This window comes from Panulirus ornatus, chromosome 50 (assembly GCF_036320965.1).
Source record: "Panulirus ornatus isolate Po-2019 chromosome 50, ASM3632096v1, whole genome shotgun sequence".
Lineage (NCBI taxonomy): Eukaryota > Metazoa > Arthropoda > Malacostraca > Decapoda > Palinuridae > Panulirus > Panulirus ornatus.
In genome coordinates this window covers 7,337,369-7,355,866 of record NC_092273.1, presented here as the reverse complement: position 1 = coordinate 7,355,866, position 18,498 = coordinate 7,337,369, and the positions used below count along the sequence as shown (strand labels likewise).

The window sequence follows — 18,498 nt, the reverse complement described above, 5'->3', positions numbered from 1 at the left end:
AAGTTGAGGCATATAAACATCTCCGTCACCACCCAATTCCATTTGATTGTGAGAGACTGCTTAAGTGATAAACTTCATATAACAATACTCACTAATATTGCTTTCAACTGTATTACAAAAACTCTTATGCAAGGTTCAAGGCAGGCTTTCCGCTTTCGAAGGTACTGGCTAGCTGTATTCTTTAAAACCTGAAATGAAAATTAGACAATACCATCAACACATACTGTTCCTATTATGCTATGATGCTTGTCTTCTAATGAAAATATGAAATATTGGTTTACCAACGTACGACTGTCATACATGACAAAATATAGTTTTTTCTGCCTTAGAGGGAGAAATGGCATCTAACCTCCTTCAATGTTCACACAGTTCAGACCCTGTCATGGGGGTACAGAATATATCTATATTTTCATCCATATCATTTCAACCTAAATGCAACTTTTGTCTCTACCACTCAGGGTACATGAGTTCCATATCTAAACATTACAGACAATTCTGTTTCATAAATCATCTTGGTGTCTCAAAAATGGATATAGGCCCTAGCATGTGAAACATTTTCAGAACCTTTTTTTAGCTTCCATCCTGAACTGTAACAACACTTTTCAAGTATATAAACATCATAACATCATACTGTTCTACACCTATTCATACCAATATTCCTTCTGATCTTCTATTGGCAATCACTGTTTTTGTTTTCTCTGTTCAAATTTGTACTAACTCAAATATACTGTATCTTTTCTTGGAGGCTATACTTCCCTATCTGCTATTATGCAACATTATCATTAAAAGCCATTATGAGCAGTGCTTTATTGGACCCATTTAAAGCTGTCTATAACCATTTGCTATAAAAAACTGATGGCAGAGACAAATTCTGTCAAAATGTTTCTAAACAAACAGAATAATCATAAAACATGATGATGAATCTCAAAATTTTCAATACATTTTCATTAATCTCTTTCCTGTTATTTCTTCAAGATATCACTTAAAACATTTCTACAAAGCTGTTGTTGAAAATGACCAATTCAATATAAGGGAAATAATGGTGTAGCAAACATAGTCTACGTATCTGATATTCCTAAACTATTGAAAGTTTATCTTTAGTCAATCTACAAATTTTATGAACATAAAAATTTACAAAATAAAAACTGAGTATCAAGAAAACTTACCTTTAATAACTCAGATTTACAAGAATAATCAATAGTTGTTCCATAAGTAAATCTAAAGATGGGTGTATGCTGTCGTGGATAGGTTAGGGGAAAGTTTATAGTGAGACAAACTGTGTGGCTTCTGTGCTTTGCTGTAACTTGGCATAACCGCTTCTCTATCTCAGTCTGAAATAAGGCATCTTTCCATTATCAAAAACATATTTCAAAGTATGATATTAACTTATAAAATCAAAATTGTAGATATGCAGATGCTTTTTTTATTGGCTCAAAACTTTCCTGTTATAAAATTTTCTGCTGAATATATATATCAAGATTTCCGATAAAGAAGCCTTTCCATTTCAATTTTTCGAAGCTTACCCATCATGAAAATAAGTTTAAAACCATAATAGGAGTAATGAAAGTATGTAATGGACGGCCTTACAAATACATAATAATATGTCATGATACCAATGAAGGCCCCCTATTAGGTAGGAGAGATAAGACCTTTAAATATCTAAGTCAAAATTCAACCTCAATTCAGATCAAAATGGAGGGAAACCAAGGTTAACCAGCATATTCAAGATATCTATGTAATGTCAACGAAAATGATTTATCCCTAATACAAGCAGACCATGCTTCCCAAAGCAGAAACTGGGCTCTATTCTAAAGGCAAGTTTGATAAAGGTACCTTAGGTGGAATACTGTTGTTTAGTATCCCATCAATTATCTTACACCTACCATATGGTCAAAGTGGTGCAAGTATTTACTACAGATTTTTTTTTCATTAACCTAAAAACAGTAGCCTGATATTATATAATGAACAAAACCAAAGGCTCGGTAAAATATTAATAGTCCAGGATTTGCACTATAACTGCAAAAAAAAATCTATGCACACAATTCTATTGCTTATGTTAATTACATAAAGAATTCAGAAAAAAAAATCTTGGTAGACATTTCAATTCTGGGGCTCTAATTTTGTAGCCTTCCAAAATGGCAGATATTTTGAGGGGCAGACATCTCAGCTCAAGATCTACTGCTTGTAGATGTTTTATCAGAGTGTCTGAGTACGTGTGTAGATCCTACAAACTAAATAACAGCATTATCTTAATTATCAGAGTAGCAGTTAAGCTGTTTTCAAAATCGTTGAGGAACAAAACACGAAAATTCCAGGTAGTGCCATGAAACAGACAAAGAAAGACACATCCACTTACATAAACACATACACACCTAAACGTACATATACATACATATATACACATGTACACATTCATACTTGTTCACTGTTATCCATTCCCGATGCCATCCCGCCCCATAGAAAACAGCATAAAATGCATGAAGGAAAAAAAGATATATATTCTCTTCTCTTCCCCCAAATCCAATTGTCGTCCTCTGCATCAGCGAAGAAGCACCAGAAAACAGATGAAGAAAGGCCACATTCCAGATATCTGTGTATATTCATGTTATTACTTTTAAACATTCCAAATTTTATCACCAGTTTGTGATTGCGTCAAAGAGCATTCAGCTTTTAAGAAATTTTCTAAATATTTGCTCTCAAGTCTCTCAACCTGTTACAGTGATACATTGTAATGAAGTCATTGTCATGATACCACCAGTAGAATTTAATGATGCTTATTCTATGTCAGGTATGTTCTATTTGACAAAAGTCGTTGTTCTCTATGCTGACAGGTACTTCAGCAGTAGTGGATTGGGTGATGTATTTCCAGTCACAGAGTTCCATGTTATAGCAGACATCACTTAGCTGAGGAAAGTACTACATCCAAAGGAAAGAAATGAAAGTTTAGCCAAGTTTAACAAATTGCTAAAAATATCCCAAATCCCTAAAAATAATTGTTGGAATTCAAAGAGGGAAGCTGTGAGAAATCAAAGATATGGAAATCCTGGAGGGTTTTCTTGCATCTCAAAAATCTCACAGCATCTAACCACAAAGATTTGGTAACTTAAATGGATGCATACAGCACAGTAGCAGCACTGACTGAAGTTAATTCCAGAATTTCTTTTTTCTACTTCTGCAGACAATATAGCAGAGAATATTAGTGGGAATAGGGACACATATCCTCTATTCCCAAGACTTTATATATTGTGGAAATAATAGCATATATCCCCTATTCCCAAGACTATCTCTTCATCCAATCCCACCTAAATCAATCCTGTTCTAAGGCCATTTGGGCAAGAGGTTTCATCTGCCTATATTCAATGTATTCTTCCATCCAAAGTTAGCATGACCTCAATTTTTTTCTCTAAAAGTTATGGCCTTTGGCCAAAAGTATTTCTAATACCAGTGATGAACCTACCTTTCCTTTCCCCTAACAGTGACACCATAGTTCATTTTCCCAGAGATAAAACCAGTTTCTCTTTCTTCTTCCAGGTTCCCATTGGATAACTGACACTTCCTCAATTCCTGATTAACTTCTTACTGACTTCATTAACCTTCCTCTAATCTCTTTTCATGTCTAAAAAATCTCAATCTGGGCACAAGCAAGAAGTATAGATTAAAGGACTTCCTTTCTTCTGTTTTGAAGGAGTGTGCATTTGAATATACATAGGTGTTTGCTTGTCTGTTTTTTTTTCTTCCAAAAAATCAAAACCTTTCATCTTCAAAACATGCTCTGGTACAGAATCTCAAAGAAGAGACCATTCTAACCACTCTTGCCAAGGTCCTAGATCTTCTCAACCAACATTTCCTTAAATATTCTGATTCTCACAATTTCTCTGTAGGTCAGGGAAAGATCAACCAGCAATTCCCTTTCCCATGATGCTAAAATCTGATCATCCTGTGAGACTTCAGGGAACTCCACATTGTAGGCCATGATATCTTAAAAGCTTTTGATAGTACTTTCAATAAGGCACTGACTTCCACTCTCCTTTTTCAGGGTTTCCTCCTGAATTCTGCTCTATTACATCCACCTCTTACTGATTCAGTACCATAATTACTGATAGATCAATCTTTCCTGCTTGCTATATCAACAATCTTTAATAAATAACTTTATTCACTTGTCAGATGATTCAGCTATCCATTCTTTCAGCACTTTCAAATCCTCTGTATTTCTTCTTTCTTAATGAATGCATCATTTTGTTGCACCAGCTGTTAAATGAGTAAAGCATTTCCCAGTACAACAGAAATACCCAATTCCATTAAACATCATATGTAAAATTTTTCTACACTTTCTAAAACTCCTCAAGGCTCTTTAATCTCTTCAGATGGTGTTATGATTCCACCAAAGGATGCAGCAAACTCACTTGGTACTTGTACGTCTATTTAAGAAGCCCCATATTAAAAAAACTGTCTTCTTTTAAAAAAAGAGCGCCTTTTTTAGATGACATGTATTCTTCTTTGATCAAAAAATCCTTCATTCAAAGGACTGGCTCTTGTATGGTGTAACGTTCTTACAGCTGGGCTAGTAGTAGTTCAAGCAACCTATTTAGCAGTCATCTACAGCAGTTCAACTTATAAATTCTCCTAGTATCTAACTTGACTCATTTTCTTATGCACAAATGTTGGTCCTCTTTCCCTTGCACTAAATGGGCACTGAAAACATGGGACTGGGCCATTATGATGTCTTTCTTTATATCACTAATCTATGAAACTCTTTACCATCTTATGCCTTTCCTGATTACCAAAACCTGCCCCCTAGTGTTTTCTTAAACGCAGGTTTTCCATCAATTAAAGACTCACACTATTTGATTTTCAATTTTTTCATTTCTTATTCAAGGACTCAATAATGATTTAAGTTCTGACTAGGGCTTTGAAAGCTGAGAGTGAACGAGAACAGAAGTATGGGAATCAAGTGCAGGAGGAATATAATTGAGAATGGTTGGGGTGTAAGTTTGAACAGGAAGGACCTGAGGAGAATGGAGTGCTTTAGGTACGTGGAAGCAGACATGGAAGATGTACTAACTTTCAGGGTGGGAAAGGGGGCTTGAGGGACTGAGTACATTAAGGAGCACGAGGAAGAAGTTTATGTCTTTTAAAACAAAGATAGGTGTATTTGAATGTACAACAGTTCTAATAGTGTTGTACGGTTGCAAATCTTGGGCCCTGAACATAAAAAAAAAAGGATGATCACAGATGCGCTGGAAATTAAATGCCTGACTAAGATTTGCGGTGTGAGGAAACACACTGTAAGACGCTGGAACACATGGTCTGAGATAGCTGACCAGGGAGGGTGTGATGTAATGGTTTGTACATACAGAAAAGGTTGTTTATAGACATACATACAGAGAGGATTTATGTGTTAAAAGCATAGTAGAGGAAGCAAGGGAGATGGAAAGACCCCTAATAAAGAAGTAGATGGACAAAGAAAAGGGGATCAAGATACTAGGACATGAACATTCAGAACAAGATGCATGCACGGGATAGACTAAACTGGATTAATGTGGTATATCTGGGTGATGTCCAATCAGTGGGTTGAACTGGGGCACATTGAAATGGTCTACATAAACTCAGCTGTGGATGACAGGCTCTGATTTTTGGATACTATTGCATATGCAAAGGATCTCTTTCAGAGGATAAGAAAGATATGCTAGCAAAGATTTAACTTTAGGACCGACTTCCATTATGGATTCCAAAATTTAAGATGTTAAATTTTTCCATGATCCTGTATTACTGTTATTCTTGAAGCTTGTTTGTTAACAGAATAAGCAAGCCTTCTGGGACAGAAACAAACAAATTCTAAACAGCTTGACTTAACAATGTCTCCCATAGGATGTCCAACTTGAATCTGTGTTGGTATGAGACAAGATCCAGACTTTTTCTGGTTCATTAGAAAACCCCATGCTTGGTGGATCAAAAGTACTTTGTCACAATGAATGTATCTGTTTTCTGACTTGGCCATGGTTAAGAAGTCATCCAGGTATGCAAGGAGGTTTGCCTTTTCTGGGAGAATGAGGGGATCAAATAATGGCTTTTGCTACCTTGATGGAAACCAATGAGTAATGTTTAGTAACACCCACCTTCCCATATAATTCCTCAATCTAACTGGATATGTGTCTACAGAAAAAATCAGACCTAAAATTAACAACACAAACTCAAGCACACACAAAACCATTCTTTTCTGCATAAATGATATATATGAAAATTATCTTTTTCATATATCATTAGTTTTGCAGCATTAAAAATAAAGTAAAAAAAATTCATATTTTCAACACACACCACAGGTTGTGGCTATTGCCTCTTAAGGTGGTTTGGGAGTTACAGAAAGGAACAGATGTGTTGTATGTACCTCATCAACCCTACACTATTCAATATCAAAAAAATAAAAATAAAAACAAAAATATGATAATTACTGTATCAACACTGTTCCACAAAACAAACATAGTAAAGTAATAACCTTCAAAAGAATAATAGATGGCAGAGTGCAAGACTAAATCAACAAAGACTGACAATTATGAACATTGTGTGGCAGCAGCAGTATAAATCAACTAAGATATGCAGTGAAGACTATGCATTATCCCTGTCTTTGGAAAAATCTTATCATAAATAGGCAGGGTTGAGCCAGGTCAGCTACTTCCCAATACATATATTCAATTAGGGAACTAGCTTAAGACTTTGAAATAATACAACAAAGCACAAGGAACTAAAGCCTGCAGATAACAAAAAACAACAGTAACAAAATATAACAAAAACTGAAACAATTATCAAATATAGCACAGTACCCTGTACACAGAATTGTGGTCTCAACCTGGAATGTGCATTGTAACAAAGGTCATATCTTCCCATTTCCTTGGTAAGCAAGTGTAAAGCTTCACATGTGACAGATTGGGGAATCATACTCCCTCACAGTGGTGTATCCATGTGACTTTGGGAGTTTTTGGTTGGGAGGAGGAGGAGGTAGTTATGTATGGTGCTTGGCAGCAGAGATCAAGAAGAATTTGTCGTGAACAGATGTCAGTGTGGCTGTTAATCAAATTTTCACTGTCATTCCTTTTTATTAATAGTTAAAGGTTTACAACTTTGTTTACTTTCTATTCTCAAAGAGCATCATGTGGTAATGGGGTCATATTCCACATATTTCTGGCTTGGATGATCATACACCAGATAAGGAAGAAAGGGAAAAGGAAAAGGAAATGCAAATAAAATGATTACTGGAGGCTATGGGATTGCCAGATGCAATTTCCATGATAAAACAAAGATATATGGGGTGAATAGTTATGGTCACATCTGACATGGAATGATCAATCCAGGAACTACTTAGGAAAGCTAAGAAACTTAAGGAAAAGGTGGAATTCATGGGGTATGCATCAAATGTGATAAGGAGAAAGAGAAAAGCAAAATGTACAGCCAGAAGACAAAACAATGAAGATGCCATATGTGGCAAAAGGATAGAGCAGCACCATTAGCACTGCAGAGAGGGTAGAAATGTTAAGAGATGGTAATGTCAAACTGAATGGGTAAGAAGTGGCAATAGAGTTCACCAGTTATGGAGACTCATTTTGCCATGGCTACCCCCTTAAGGGAGTTTCCGATGGGGTCAGGCATCAGAGATATTGATAAGTAAAATAGATAGCACACCCTAGTAACTTACTTTTGTTCAAAATAACTTTAATGTTCCTCCTTCACACATAATACCATACCCAGACACCAACTTCTGGAGCCATGCTATCTGCAAACCACAACTGACTCATCTCCCAGCTCCCCACCAGCACACAGTAGATCCGCCTATCACTCCAAGAATCCTGCATAAACCTCCCTAAACATTCTGTCCAACAACTGAGTACCCATGCTCTTTTTAAATACATTTTCAACTGGAACCACTCACTCTCCTCATTCCTGCACCCCCAAATGTCTTACTATTCAAATAAAAACTCCTCAATGCATTAATAGCTTTCCTTTCACACCATATATTCATGACACCTTCCTGAACACCTTTCTGTAAACTCTATCATATACCTTCTCTGGGTTGATAAATGCCACATACAAATTCCCCTCCTCTAAGAGTTTCACACCCAAAATCTTCAAAGCAAACCTCGAGTCCACAAAACATATACCACACATGAAGTCACGCTGGTCCTCCCAAGTCATATGTTCTAAGCATGCCACCACCCTTTCAATCATCACTCTAACCAAAGAACTTGCTCTCAAGCTTGAACACTCAACTAAGCATGAATTTTGCCAGTCCTCTGGTCCCTTAGCTTGGGCATACAAATGCTGAACAGCCTGACTAACCAAATAATGGTAATGTTACTACCTTTCTTGAGAAACTAAACTTATTCCTGCTTATCTTCAGCTGCTATTCATTAAACATCTCCCCAAAGGGCATCTTCACTTATCCATTCCATCCAGAACTCACTTTTCCTGAACCCAACTCTCTGTTTTTATAAGAAATCTTTAAATGTATTTATTCACTTGTGACATACACATATTGGTGCCCATCACCCCATAATATACATCTACTATTCAAATATTGCCAATCATTTATCTATTCATCTATCTAGCATTACTTGATGTAGCCTTCCAGTACTGTTTAATACACTAAAAAATGATATGACACAAACTTGCCAGTCAATTTCTTTCATTTACTACTTTACATCGAATAAGCAATTTCTTGTATTTACAATGAGGGTAGAGTTTATACATTTCAGTTCTTTCACTGGAATTTCTTGCTTATGATCATCATTCCACTGGGACTGCAAGCATGCATACACTTTAAAAATTACACAGATTTCTTCCATAAATTCAGAACAATCTGTGAGAAAGATCCTCTCCTTAGTCATTTGTGCCTTAATATTCAAATAATCTACAATCACGTCCTAGTCCTTCCCAAACCTAAACTTCTTTATCAATTCTTTAATGTCTCAGTGCAAAGATCATCTATTGCATATTTCAGGCCTTTATACAGCCAAATGAAAATACAATAGAAATAAACCTTAATATTAGTGGAGTAACAGACTGTGCAGTGCATTGTTTACAGTATATATTCTTTGGAATTTCAATTTGCATACATCAAAATTACATGAAATTTACATCACAAATAGAGAATTTTATAAATACTTTTAATAGAAAAACAATGTTACAGTAAAAAAGAAGTTAATAACAAATTCATAAATTATCACAGTATGGGTTACATAGATAAATGGAAAAGTCATTTTCCCAATTATAGGGATCCTGCAAGTGTATATAAAAAATCTAAGTAATAATGCTATTAGTGATCTAATCGTCTATGAAAACTAAGTTCAGCTCTTGTCTTAAACATCATTTGGCATTCCTCACACTGTGTTGTTTGAGATCTGGTCAAAGTCTTCCTTCTTGTCTGAGACCCAGCCACTGTGTTTCCTCTAGTCTGGGACCCAGACTTTATGTTTCTTTTTGCTTGGCAATCATTCAAAGTGTTTCCTCTTCTAAAAGACCTACTCCTTTTCTGGAGTATTTTTGAATCTTCTCTGCATTCCATATCTCCTTCCATATCTCTTGAATTTGTAGACTGATCAAGTGGCATATTATCATAATATGAAGTACCTCGTCTAAATACCTTTTCTCTCAATAACTGTTTATCAGCCTTCTCCCTTTTACTAATAGTACCAACTGCTGTTCGAGATGATTGCTCACATTTTAGAAGTTTTGTTGATTTACATTCACTGAAAATATTTTCCTCAGACTCTACACTGGATATTTCTGGGGTGATCATTTCAACTTTTATTTGCATCCTTGGATGCCCCATTTCACTTGCATTGATTGTTAAAACTTTTAACACGTCCTCAGTGTTGTCCTCATCTAATGGTGTAACAACAATGTCCTCATTCATATTTACAGTCAAACTATGAGACTCACTCTTAATAACTGGATTAAAGCTCTGATTCAAACCCATTCCAGTTTTCTTACTATTTCTAAATTTCTTGCTTCTTTTTGCTGCAATTACTTCATCAAATTCATCATCCTCTTCTGATGACAATCGGTAGTTTTCATCACCATCATCATATTCATCACTTTCATCTCTTTCAGTCTCTGGTTCTTGCTTTATGTTGAGGTGTAGGAAGTCACGGCAATCGACATCAAAATACTGAGAATTATGATCTCTGTACTGACTTTTACTAAAAAAGGACAAGGAACATTTTCTACATCTATAAAGCATCTTCTTTACATCTTTAACTGAGCCTATGTCTTCCAGTTTCATCTGTGTCCTGAATGACTTCTTACTCATGAAAGGTAAGGATATATGCTTCTTTTCAGGTGACTCCAATAAGGAATCTGGGCTTGATTTTTGTAAACAATTCAAGGAACTGGAACCTGGTACACTGTGTGACTTCTTTTCATTTACTCCATGTTTTGAATCTAATTCATCACTATAGGCTGGATCATCCACATCTTCTTCATCTTCTGTTTCAGCTTTTAAATGTGCATTGCTTTTTCTAATCTTTCTGTTCCTAATATTTGCATTAGTAACAACATCAATGGCATTCTTAGGCAGGCGCCCACGTCGGACAGTTTCAACTACTATCCTCTTACCTACATATCTCTCTGCCTCCTCATTTTTAACACTATGGGCATTACAAAGATGTTCAAGGAGCATTGTCATGTCATCAAATACCATGTGACACTGATCATCATAGCTACAGTCAAAGAAAAGCAACTTCCGTTTCCTCTTTGATGGTACACTTGTGGTACGAGAGGGCTTATCTGGCAAATAATCCCAGTCTTCATCTGGATGCCACTTCTTATAATGAACAACGAGTGGTCGTTTACAACGATAAACCATTGAACAGAAACGACAGTGGAATTTATACATATTTTTCAACTGGCCTCCACCTTGTTTTAACTGCTGCTCCAAAATTTGGGCCTTCTTCTTCATGGCTTTCTCATTCCGGAGTGGGTCTCTGCCACCTGTGTCAGAGTACTTGTGGTACTTGCGGTTATGATTTTTTGACTCAACATTAGACTTTAAAAAGATGTTACATCGCAAACATTTATAGGCTTTCTCACCTGGATGCTCCCTTAATATGTGTCGAGTCATGGAGTTCTTAACAGGGAATTTTGCTTCACAGTAAAAACACTTGAACTTTACCTTCTCCTTAAAAATTTCATCATTTCGAAGATGTTTAGGAATGAAATAGACGATGGTATTACCTTCAATGGTCATCTCTACCTGTGACATATCAATAGTGGGAGAATCAACCTTACTCCCAGCATTCTGTACATGCCTTGTCGCTTCTCGTTGCATAGTCAACATCAACATTTTTTCTGGGTGTTCACGTTTTTGGTGATAACGTAGTTTGCTGGGATCTTCAAAGCTGCTCTTGCAAAAATCACAGCAGTATGGAGCTTTGTCTTCTGGATGAACTCTGACAATGTGTCTAAATAAACGATGCCGTATCTCTGTTTTAAAATCACAGTGAGGACAACCATAATCCCCACGAACAGTACGACAGCTATGCCTATTCATTTTTCTGCATGTCTCAAATGTTACATCACAGTGCTGACAAAACCACTGTGGATCATTTGGATGCTCTTCTCTTACATGACGTGCCAAAAGAAAGCGATATATAAATGCACTTTTACAGTATCGACACTGAAATCTCTTTACTGCTGCATGAATTTGAATGTGTACCAACATTTGAGGCTTATTTTGACAGACCATATTGCATATCCCACAACGATGATTATAATCAGATAACCTTCCTCGAGTTCCCTGAGACATTTTCTCTCCACGTTCATGATTAGCCATGTGAATGTTGTAAGTTTTCTGGTTGGCTAAGGCTTCTCCACATTTCTCACAAAATAAAATTTTATCAACATACAAGATATTGTGGCTTTGCCAAAGGTGATTTGTGAGATTATCTACAGAACTGCACATCTGCCCACACTCATCACACTTTATACTCACTATATCATGAGCCTTCTGTCGATGCCTTTTCAAAGAAGTGTAATCCTTGAATCCTTGGCCACATTCTCGACATGTAATTGGACGCTCACCAGTATGTAATCTCTCATGATATCTTAAATTAGCCTTAGACCGGAATGAAGCATTACAGGATTGACATCTATATGGTCTTTCATCACTATGAATACGCTTGTGGATCTGCAGTGGTGTGCTATAGTGGAAAGCTTTATCACATTCATCACATTTATACATTTTATCAGCATTGTGTGTTACTTTATGACTGTTCAAAGAAGATCGAACTTTGTAAGTTTTATCACACTTATCGCATTGAAAGAGTCCAGGTGCATCACTATGTGGTGCATTTTTTACAGGAGATCTTTTTTCTGGTAAAGAATCAAGGTCTATCCTTAGAACTGTTTGTGAAGAGTTAGATGACAGTGCTATACCTTGCTCTAAATTCCTGGTTATCATCACAAAATTAACTCCTTTATCTTGATAAGTCTCCATAGATTCTGTTAATGGGGAAATGGAGATTTGTGTTTGAGTTTCTCCCTCTACTAAAACAAGTTCAACACATGTTAAGAATGATCTACTTCCAAGAATGATGATGTTGTCTCCTGGTACCAGGACATGATTTTCCAAGAGTTGTGGAGCAAATGCTGCAAACATTTCCTCAGACAATTCTGAACTCCCATCTGTTTCAGGTACATACATCAATTTGGAAGGGACTTGTATTGGTGCATCATTAGAATTTCTAATCATGAGAGATCCATCCATTACTACTGCATTCAGAGTATTTGGAGTGTTAACAAAGGGTAGAGAGAGTGTTAATGAAGCACTATCAGCCACTACTTCTTTTACATGTCCTTGGCTCTGATTATTTGGACATACTGCTTCAACCACAGGTGGATATGTCTCAGAAATTACTGATGGTTCACTATTTGTTGAATATAATGTATCTTCCATATTCCTGCTCATGCTACCACTATCAACAACATGGATAACAGTCTCATCCTTCACGATATCTCTATCAGTATTAAGGTCATTCATTCCTTCTACCAAAGATGATGCCTCAGATATTATTTTTACCACAGAAATCCCAGTAGATTCTGATATCTCATCTCTCTCTCTTGCATCTTTCAATAAGCAAGTCTCAAGACCATTTGAAGTTAAGATGAAAGACTCATTATCCTGTGATGCCTGTGCTAAAGAAAACAACTGATTACTCTCACTCTTCACAGAAATCTTCAAGGGTGACTCATCCTGTTCTTTGGCAAGCATTTGTTCTTTGGCAGAACTTCTATAGTCACGGTGATCAAGTGATGACTGAACTTTTATAACACAGGTACCATTATCTACATTCACCTTTGACAACAAATCTTGGTTTGAATTATCTAAATTTTCAAAATATTTCACAGACAGAGATTGCATTTCACTATGAGTTTCCTCTGGTGAGTGTTCTTCTTTCATCATATTGCATGAGGTACTGTGCTTAAGATCACTTATCTCTTGGCTAAAAGCAGTTTCACCTTTTATACGACAACTTATAATATCCTTATCATAAACACCTAAACATTCTTCCTGTTTGTCAACAAGACTAATATGACATCCACCTAACTCACTGGAATCACCTACATCACTAGCTATATTTTCTACTGCCTTAACCAAAGAATTTCCAACGCCATTTAATCTGGTTTCTTCACAAGAAATGCTTTCTAGTTGATTCTCCAAGCTGCTTCCTTCATGTTCACAGCTGCTCACTTCTTGATTACATGCTCTACTTCCAGCATCACCCAGTATCTTGATTCTTCCAGCCTGTGAAATTACAGTAGACTCTGGTTATTCTGGTCTGGTAATGATATAAAGTCTATCTATCAACCACGTAAATCATTTTCATAAATGCAAGTCTGCCCTGTACACAGCTTAAAGCATTAAATAAGTGAAAGGCTGCTTATCATCACTCTTTTCATTGAAATTAGATTTACCCTTAGAAAAAATTATATACATGAATCATTTATGATCATTTTTACTTTTTTTCAGACCAGTAATGAAGTTCTAATGCTGATGCGATTTACAGAATTACTCAGGAATATTGCTATAATCAGTCTTAGCTATCTATATTCACAAGGTACAAAAGTACAATGAAATTACAGGCAATGTTGGCAAAAAATAAGTAAAAATGGACAGTATTCATGTAAACCAGAGTCTACTGTAAATGGCAATCAATAGGAAATTTTCAAGTGAAAAGATCTGGTATGTTAACTTTTTCCAATTTCATTTCACAATGGTTTTCCATTCATATTCATCAAATATATAATTTTCTTTTCCATTCTTTAGCTAATTTGTTTCATCATACCAGACATGACACATCGAGATATGAGTGAAGGGCACTGTAGCTGTGATCTGAGGGTCCAGTTACAATAAGAAAGCACACAACAGGTCGTTCCTGTCTGAATCTTATGAAGCTAAATTTCCAATACAACATGCACCAATGCAGGATGAATTAATGATCACGATGAAAATTTTCTCCATTTTCTAAAATACAACTGCATAATCAAATATTTCTATCTAACTTCCAAACTTGACCCTTTTGCCCTACACCACAATGTTGGTTCACTTTCCCTCTTCTATAAGTATTACTTTGGTTTTTGCTCTAAAGAGCTGGCTGCTTGTGTGCCCCACCACTAGCTAGACCATGCAATACTCAGCAAGCTGCTGCATCACATGATTATTGTGTGGCCATTAGCAACTCAAGGGCGGCCGTTTTAGTACCTGCTCCTTTCCCTACACATCGAAGCTTTGAAACTCTACCTTCTTATGTCTTTCCCAATAACTATGACCTGGCCTATTTCAAAAGACAGGTCTTTCACTTTTTCAAAAAATTATAAATACCTTCCCTTGTCTTTTCTCTGTCCACTTCATAATTCTCTCTATATTCTAATCAAGGCCTGGCCTTGATGTGGACTTCTGTCCATGACTAGAGCCTGCAGCATAATTAAAAAAAAGAAAAAAAATCACAACCTCTATTCCCATCTACATGGAATTGAGTCAGTCCACATTCAATTGCTTTTCTGGCAATTACTGTTTAAACTATCTTCGGTTTATGCTGTATGAACTGATATGTACCCATGACTTCACTCAATTTACTCTTATTTTCTTTTCTATCCTGTACTTTTTCCATTAACAATGCTCTTTGACTGTTTACTAGTAATTACATTAAGATTTTATATTTATTTATTTATTTTGCTTTGTCGCTGTCTCCCTTGTTAGCGAGGTAGCGCATGGAAACAGACGAAAGAATGGCCCAACCCACCCACATACAAATGTATATACATACACATCCACACACACAAATATACATACCTATACATCTCAACGTATACATATACATATATACACACAGATATATACATATATACACATGTACATAATTCATAGTCTGCCTTTATTCATTCCCATCACCATCTCGCCATACATGAAATAACAACCCCCTCCCCCCTCATGTGTGCGAGGCAGCGCTAGGAAAAGACAAGAAAGGCCACATTCGTTCACACTAAGTCTCTAGCTGTCATGTAATAATGCACCGAAACCACAGCAATCTTTCCACATCCAGGCCCCACAGAACTTTCCATAGTTTACCCTAGACGCTTCACATGCCCTGGTTCAATCCATTGACAGCACGTCGACCCCGATATACCATGTTGTTCCAATTCACTCTATTCCTTGCACGCCTTTCACCCTCCTGCATGTTCAGGCCCCGATCATTCAAAATCTTTTTCACTCCATCTTTCCACCTCCAATTTGGTCTCCCACTTCTCCTCGTTCCCTCCACCTCTGATACATATATCCTCTTTGTCAATCTTTCCTCACTCATTCTCTCCATGTGACCAAACCATTTCAAAACACCCTCTTCTGCCCTCTCAACCAAACCCTTTTTATTACCACACATCTCTCTTACCCTATTATTACTTACTCGATCAAACCACCTCACACTACATATTGTCCTCAAACATCTCATCAAACATCAATGTTAAGATATTCTTCAATATTTACAATGCTACATAAAACTATAAAATGACACTGGTCTCACTGCATGAATCAGCGAGTTTGGATGGTATTGCAGTGGAATTTATTAAAAAAGGGGGTGACTGTATTGTTGACTGGTTGGTAAGGTTATTTAATGTATGTATGACTCATGGTGAGGTGCCTGAGGATTGGCGGAATGCGTGCTTAGTGCCATTGTACAAAGGCAAAGGGGATAAGAGTGAGTGCTCAAATTACAGAGGTATAAGTTTGTTGAGTATTCCTGGTAAATTATATGGGAGGGTATTGATTGAGAGGGTGAAGGCATGTACAGAGCATCAGATTGGGGAAGAGCAGTGTGGTTTCAGAAGTGGTAGAGGATGTGTGGATCAGGTGTTTGCTTTGAAGAAAGTATGTGAGAAATACTTAGAAAAGCAAATGGATTTGTATGTAGCATTTATGGATCTGGAGAAGGCATATGACAGAGTTGATAGAGATGCTCTGTGGAAGGTATTAAGAATATATGGTGTGGGAGGCAAGCTGTTAGAAGCAGTGAAAAGTTTTTATTGAGGTACATATGTAAGGCATGTGTACGTGTAGGAAGAGAGGAAAGTGATTGGTTCTCAGTGAATGTAGGTTTGCGGCAGGGGTGTGTGATGTCTCCATGGTTGTTTAATTTGTTTATGGATGGGGTTGTTAGGGAGGTGAATGCAAGAGTTTTGGAAAGAGGGGCAAGTATGAAGTCTGTTGGGGATGAGAGAGCTTGGGAAGTGAGTCAGTTGCTGTTCGCTGATGATACAGCGCTGGTGGCTGATTCATGTGAGAAACTGCAGAAGCTGGTGACTGAGTTTGGTAAAGTGTGTGAAAGAAGAAAGTTAAGAGTAAATGTGAATAAGAGCAAGGTTATTAGGTACAGTAGGGTTGAGGGTCAAGTCAATTGGGAGGTGAGTTTGAATGGAGAAAAACTGGAGGAAGTGAAGTGTTTTAGATATCTGGGAGTGGATCTGGCAGCGGATGGAACCATGGAAGCGGAAGTGGATCATAGGGTGGGGGAGGGGGCGAAAATTCTGGGAGCCTTGAAGAAAGTGTGGAAGTCGAGAACATTATCTCGGAAAGCAAAAATGGGTATGTTTGAAGGAATAGTGGTTCCAACAATGTTGTATGGTTGCGAGGCGTGGGCTATGGATAGAGTTGTGCGCAGGAGGATGGATGTGCTGGAAATGAGATGTTTGAGGACAATGTGTGGTGTGAGGTGGTTTGATCGAGTATCGAGTAAGTAACGTAAGGGTAAGAGAGATGTGTGGAAATAAAAAGAGCGTGGTTGAGAGAGCAGAAGAGGGTGTTTTGAAATGGTTTGGGCACATGGAGAGAATGAGTGAGGAAAGATTGACAAAGAGGATATATGTGTCGGAGGTGGAGGGAACGAGGAGAAGAGGGAGACCAAATTGGAGGTGGAAAGATGGAGTGAAAAAGATTTTGTGTGATCGGGGCCTGAACATGCAGGAGGGTGAAAGGAGGGCAAGGAATAGAGCGAATTGGAGCGATGTGGTATACCGGGGTTGACGTGCTGTCAGTGGATTGAATCAGGGCATGTGAAGCGTCTGGGGTAAACCATGGAAAGCTGTGTAGGTATGTATATTTGCGTGTGTGGACGTATGTATATACATGTGTATGGGGGTGGGTTGGGCCATTTCTTTCGTCTGTTTCCTTGCGCTACCTCGCAAACGCGGGAGACAGCGGCAAAAAAAAAAAAAAAAAAAAAAAAAAAAAAAAAAAATTTAGAATGGAAGATGTAACTTCATCACTTGGACATCATAAATGTCTGAGAGTGGATGTGTGTGAACTGGATGGGGAAAAGTAATTGACCACACAGGCTACTATCTTGATAATGTTTTATATTGATAATATGTGTCAGAGGTGGAGGGAACAAGGAGAAGTGGGAGACCAAATTGGAGATGGATGGATGGAGTGAGAAAAATTTTGAGCGATTGTGGCCTGAACATACTGGAGGGTGAGAGACGTGCAAGGAATAGAGTGAAATTGAACAATGTGATATACCAAGGTCGACATGCAGTCAATGTACTGAACCAGGGCATGTGAAACATCTGGGGTAAACCATGGAGGGGTCTGTGGAGTCTGATGTAAATGGGGGGTTGTTTCAGTCATACATGACAGCCAGAGACTAAGTGTGAACGTGTGTGGCCATTTTCATCTGCTTTCCTGGTACTGCCTCGCTGAAATGGGGTTAGCGATGCCATTTCCTGTGGGACAGGGTGGTGCCAGGGGTGGATGAAGCCAAGCAGGTGTGAATATATACATGTGTATATATATGTATATGCCTGTATATATTTTTTTTTTTTTTTTTTTTTCAAACTATTCGCCATTTCCCGCGTTAGCGAGGTAGCGTTAAGAACAGAGAACTGGGCCATTGAGGGAATATCCTCACCTGGCCCCCTTCTCTGTTCCTTCTTTTGGAAAAAAAAAAAAAAAAAAAAAAA

At 37.3% G+C, this 18,498-nt stretch overlaps 1 protein-coding gene across 4 annotated transcripts in view; it reads right to left on the bottom strand.

Annotated features, from left to right (window-relative positions):
- Positions 1-18,498, bottom strand: part of Wdr59 (WD repeat domain 59) — a 75,446-nt gene that overhangs the window by 35,485 nt on the left and 21,463 nt on the right. For 3 of the 4 annotated variants that reach the window (XM_071691344.1, XM_071691343.1, XM_071691345.1), the window contains exons 12-13: positions 1,167-1,331; positions 93-188 (exon numbers count right to left, since the gene is read on the bottom strand). In XM_071691344.1, coding sequence (XP_071547445.1) covers positions 93-188; positions 1,167-1,331 — 261 coding nt within the window. Of the gene's footprint in view, positions 1-92; positions 189-1,166; positions 1,332-9,154; positions 13,793-18,498 lie in introns of those variants that run through there. The other variant, XM_071691342.1, reaches the window with a different exon arrangement.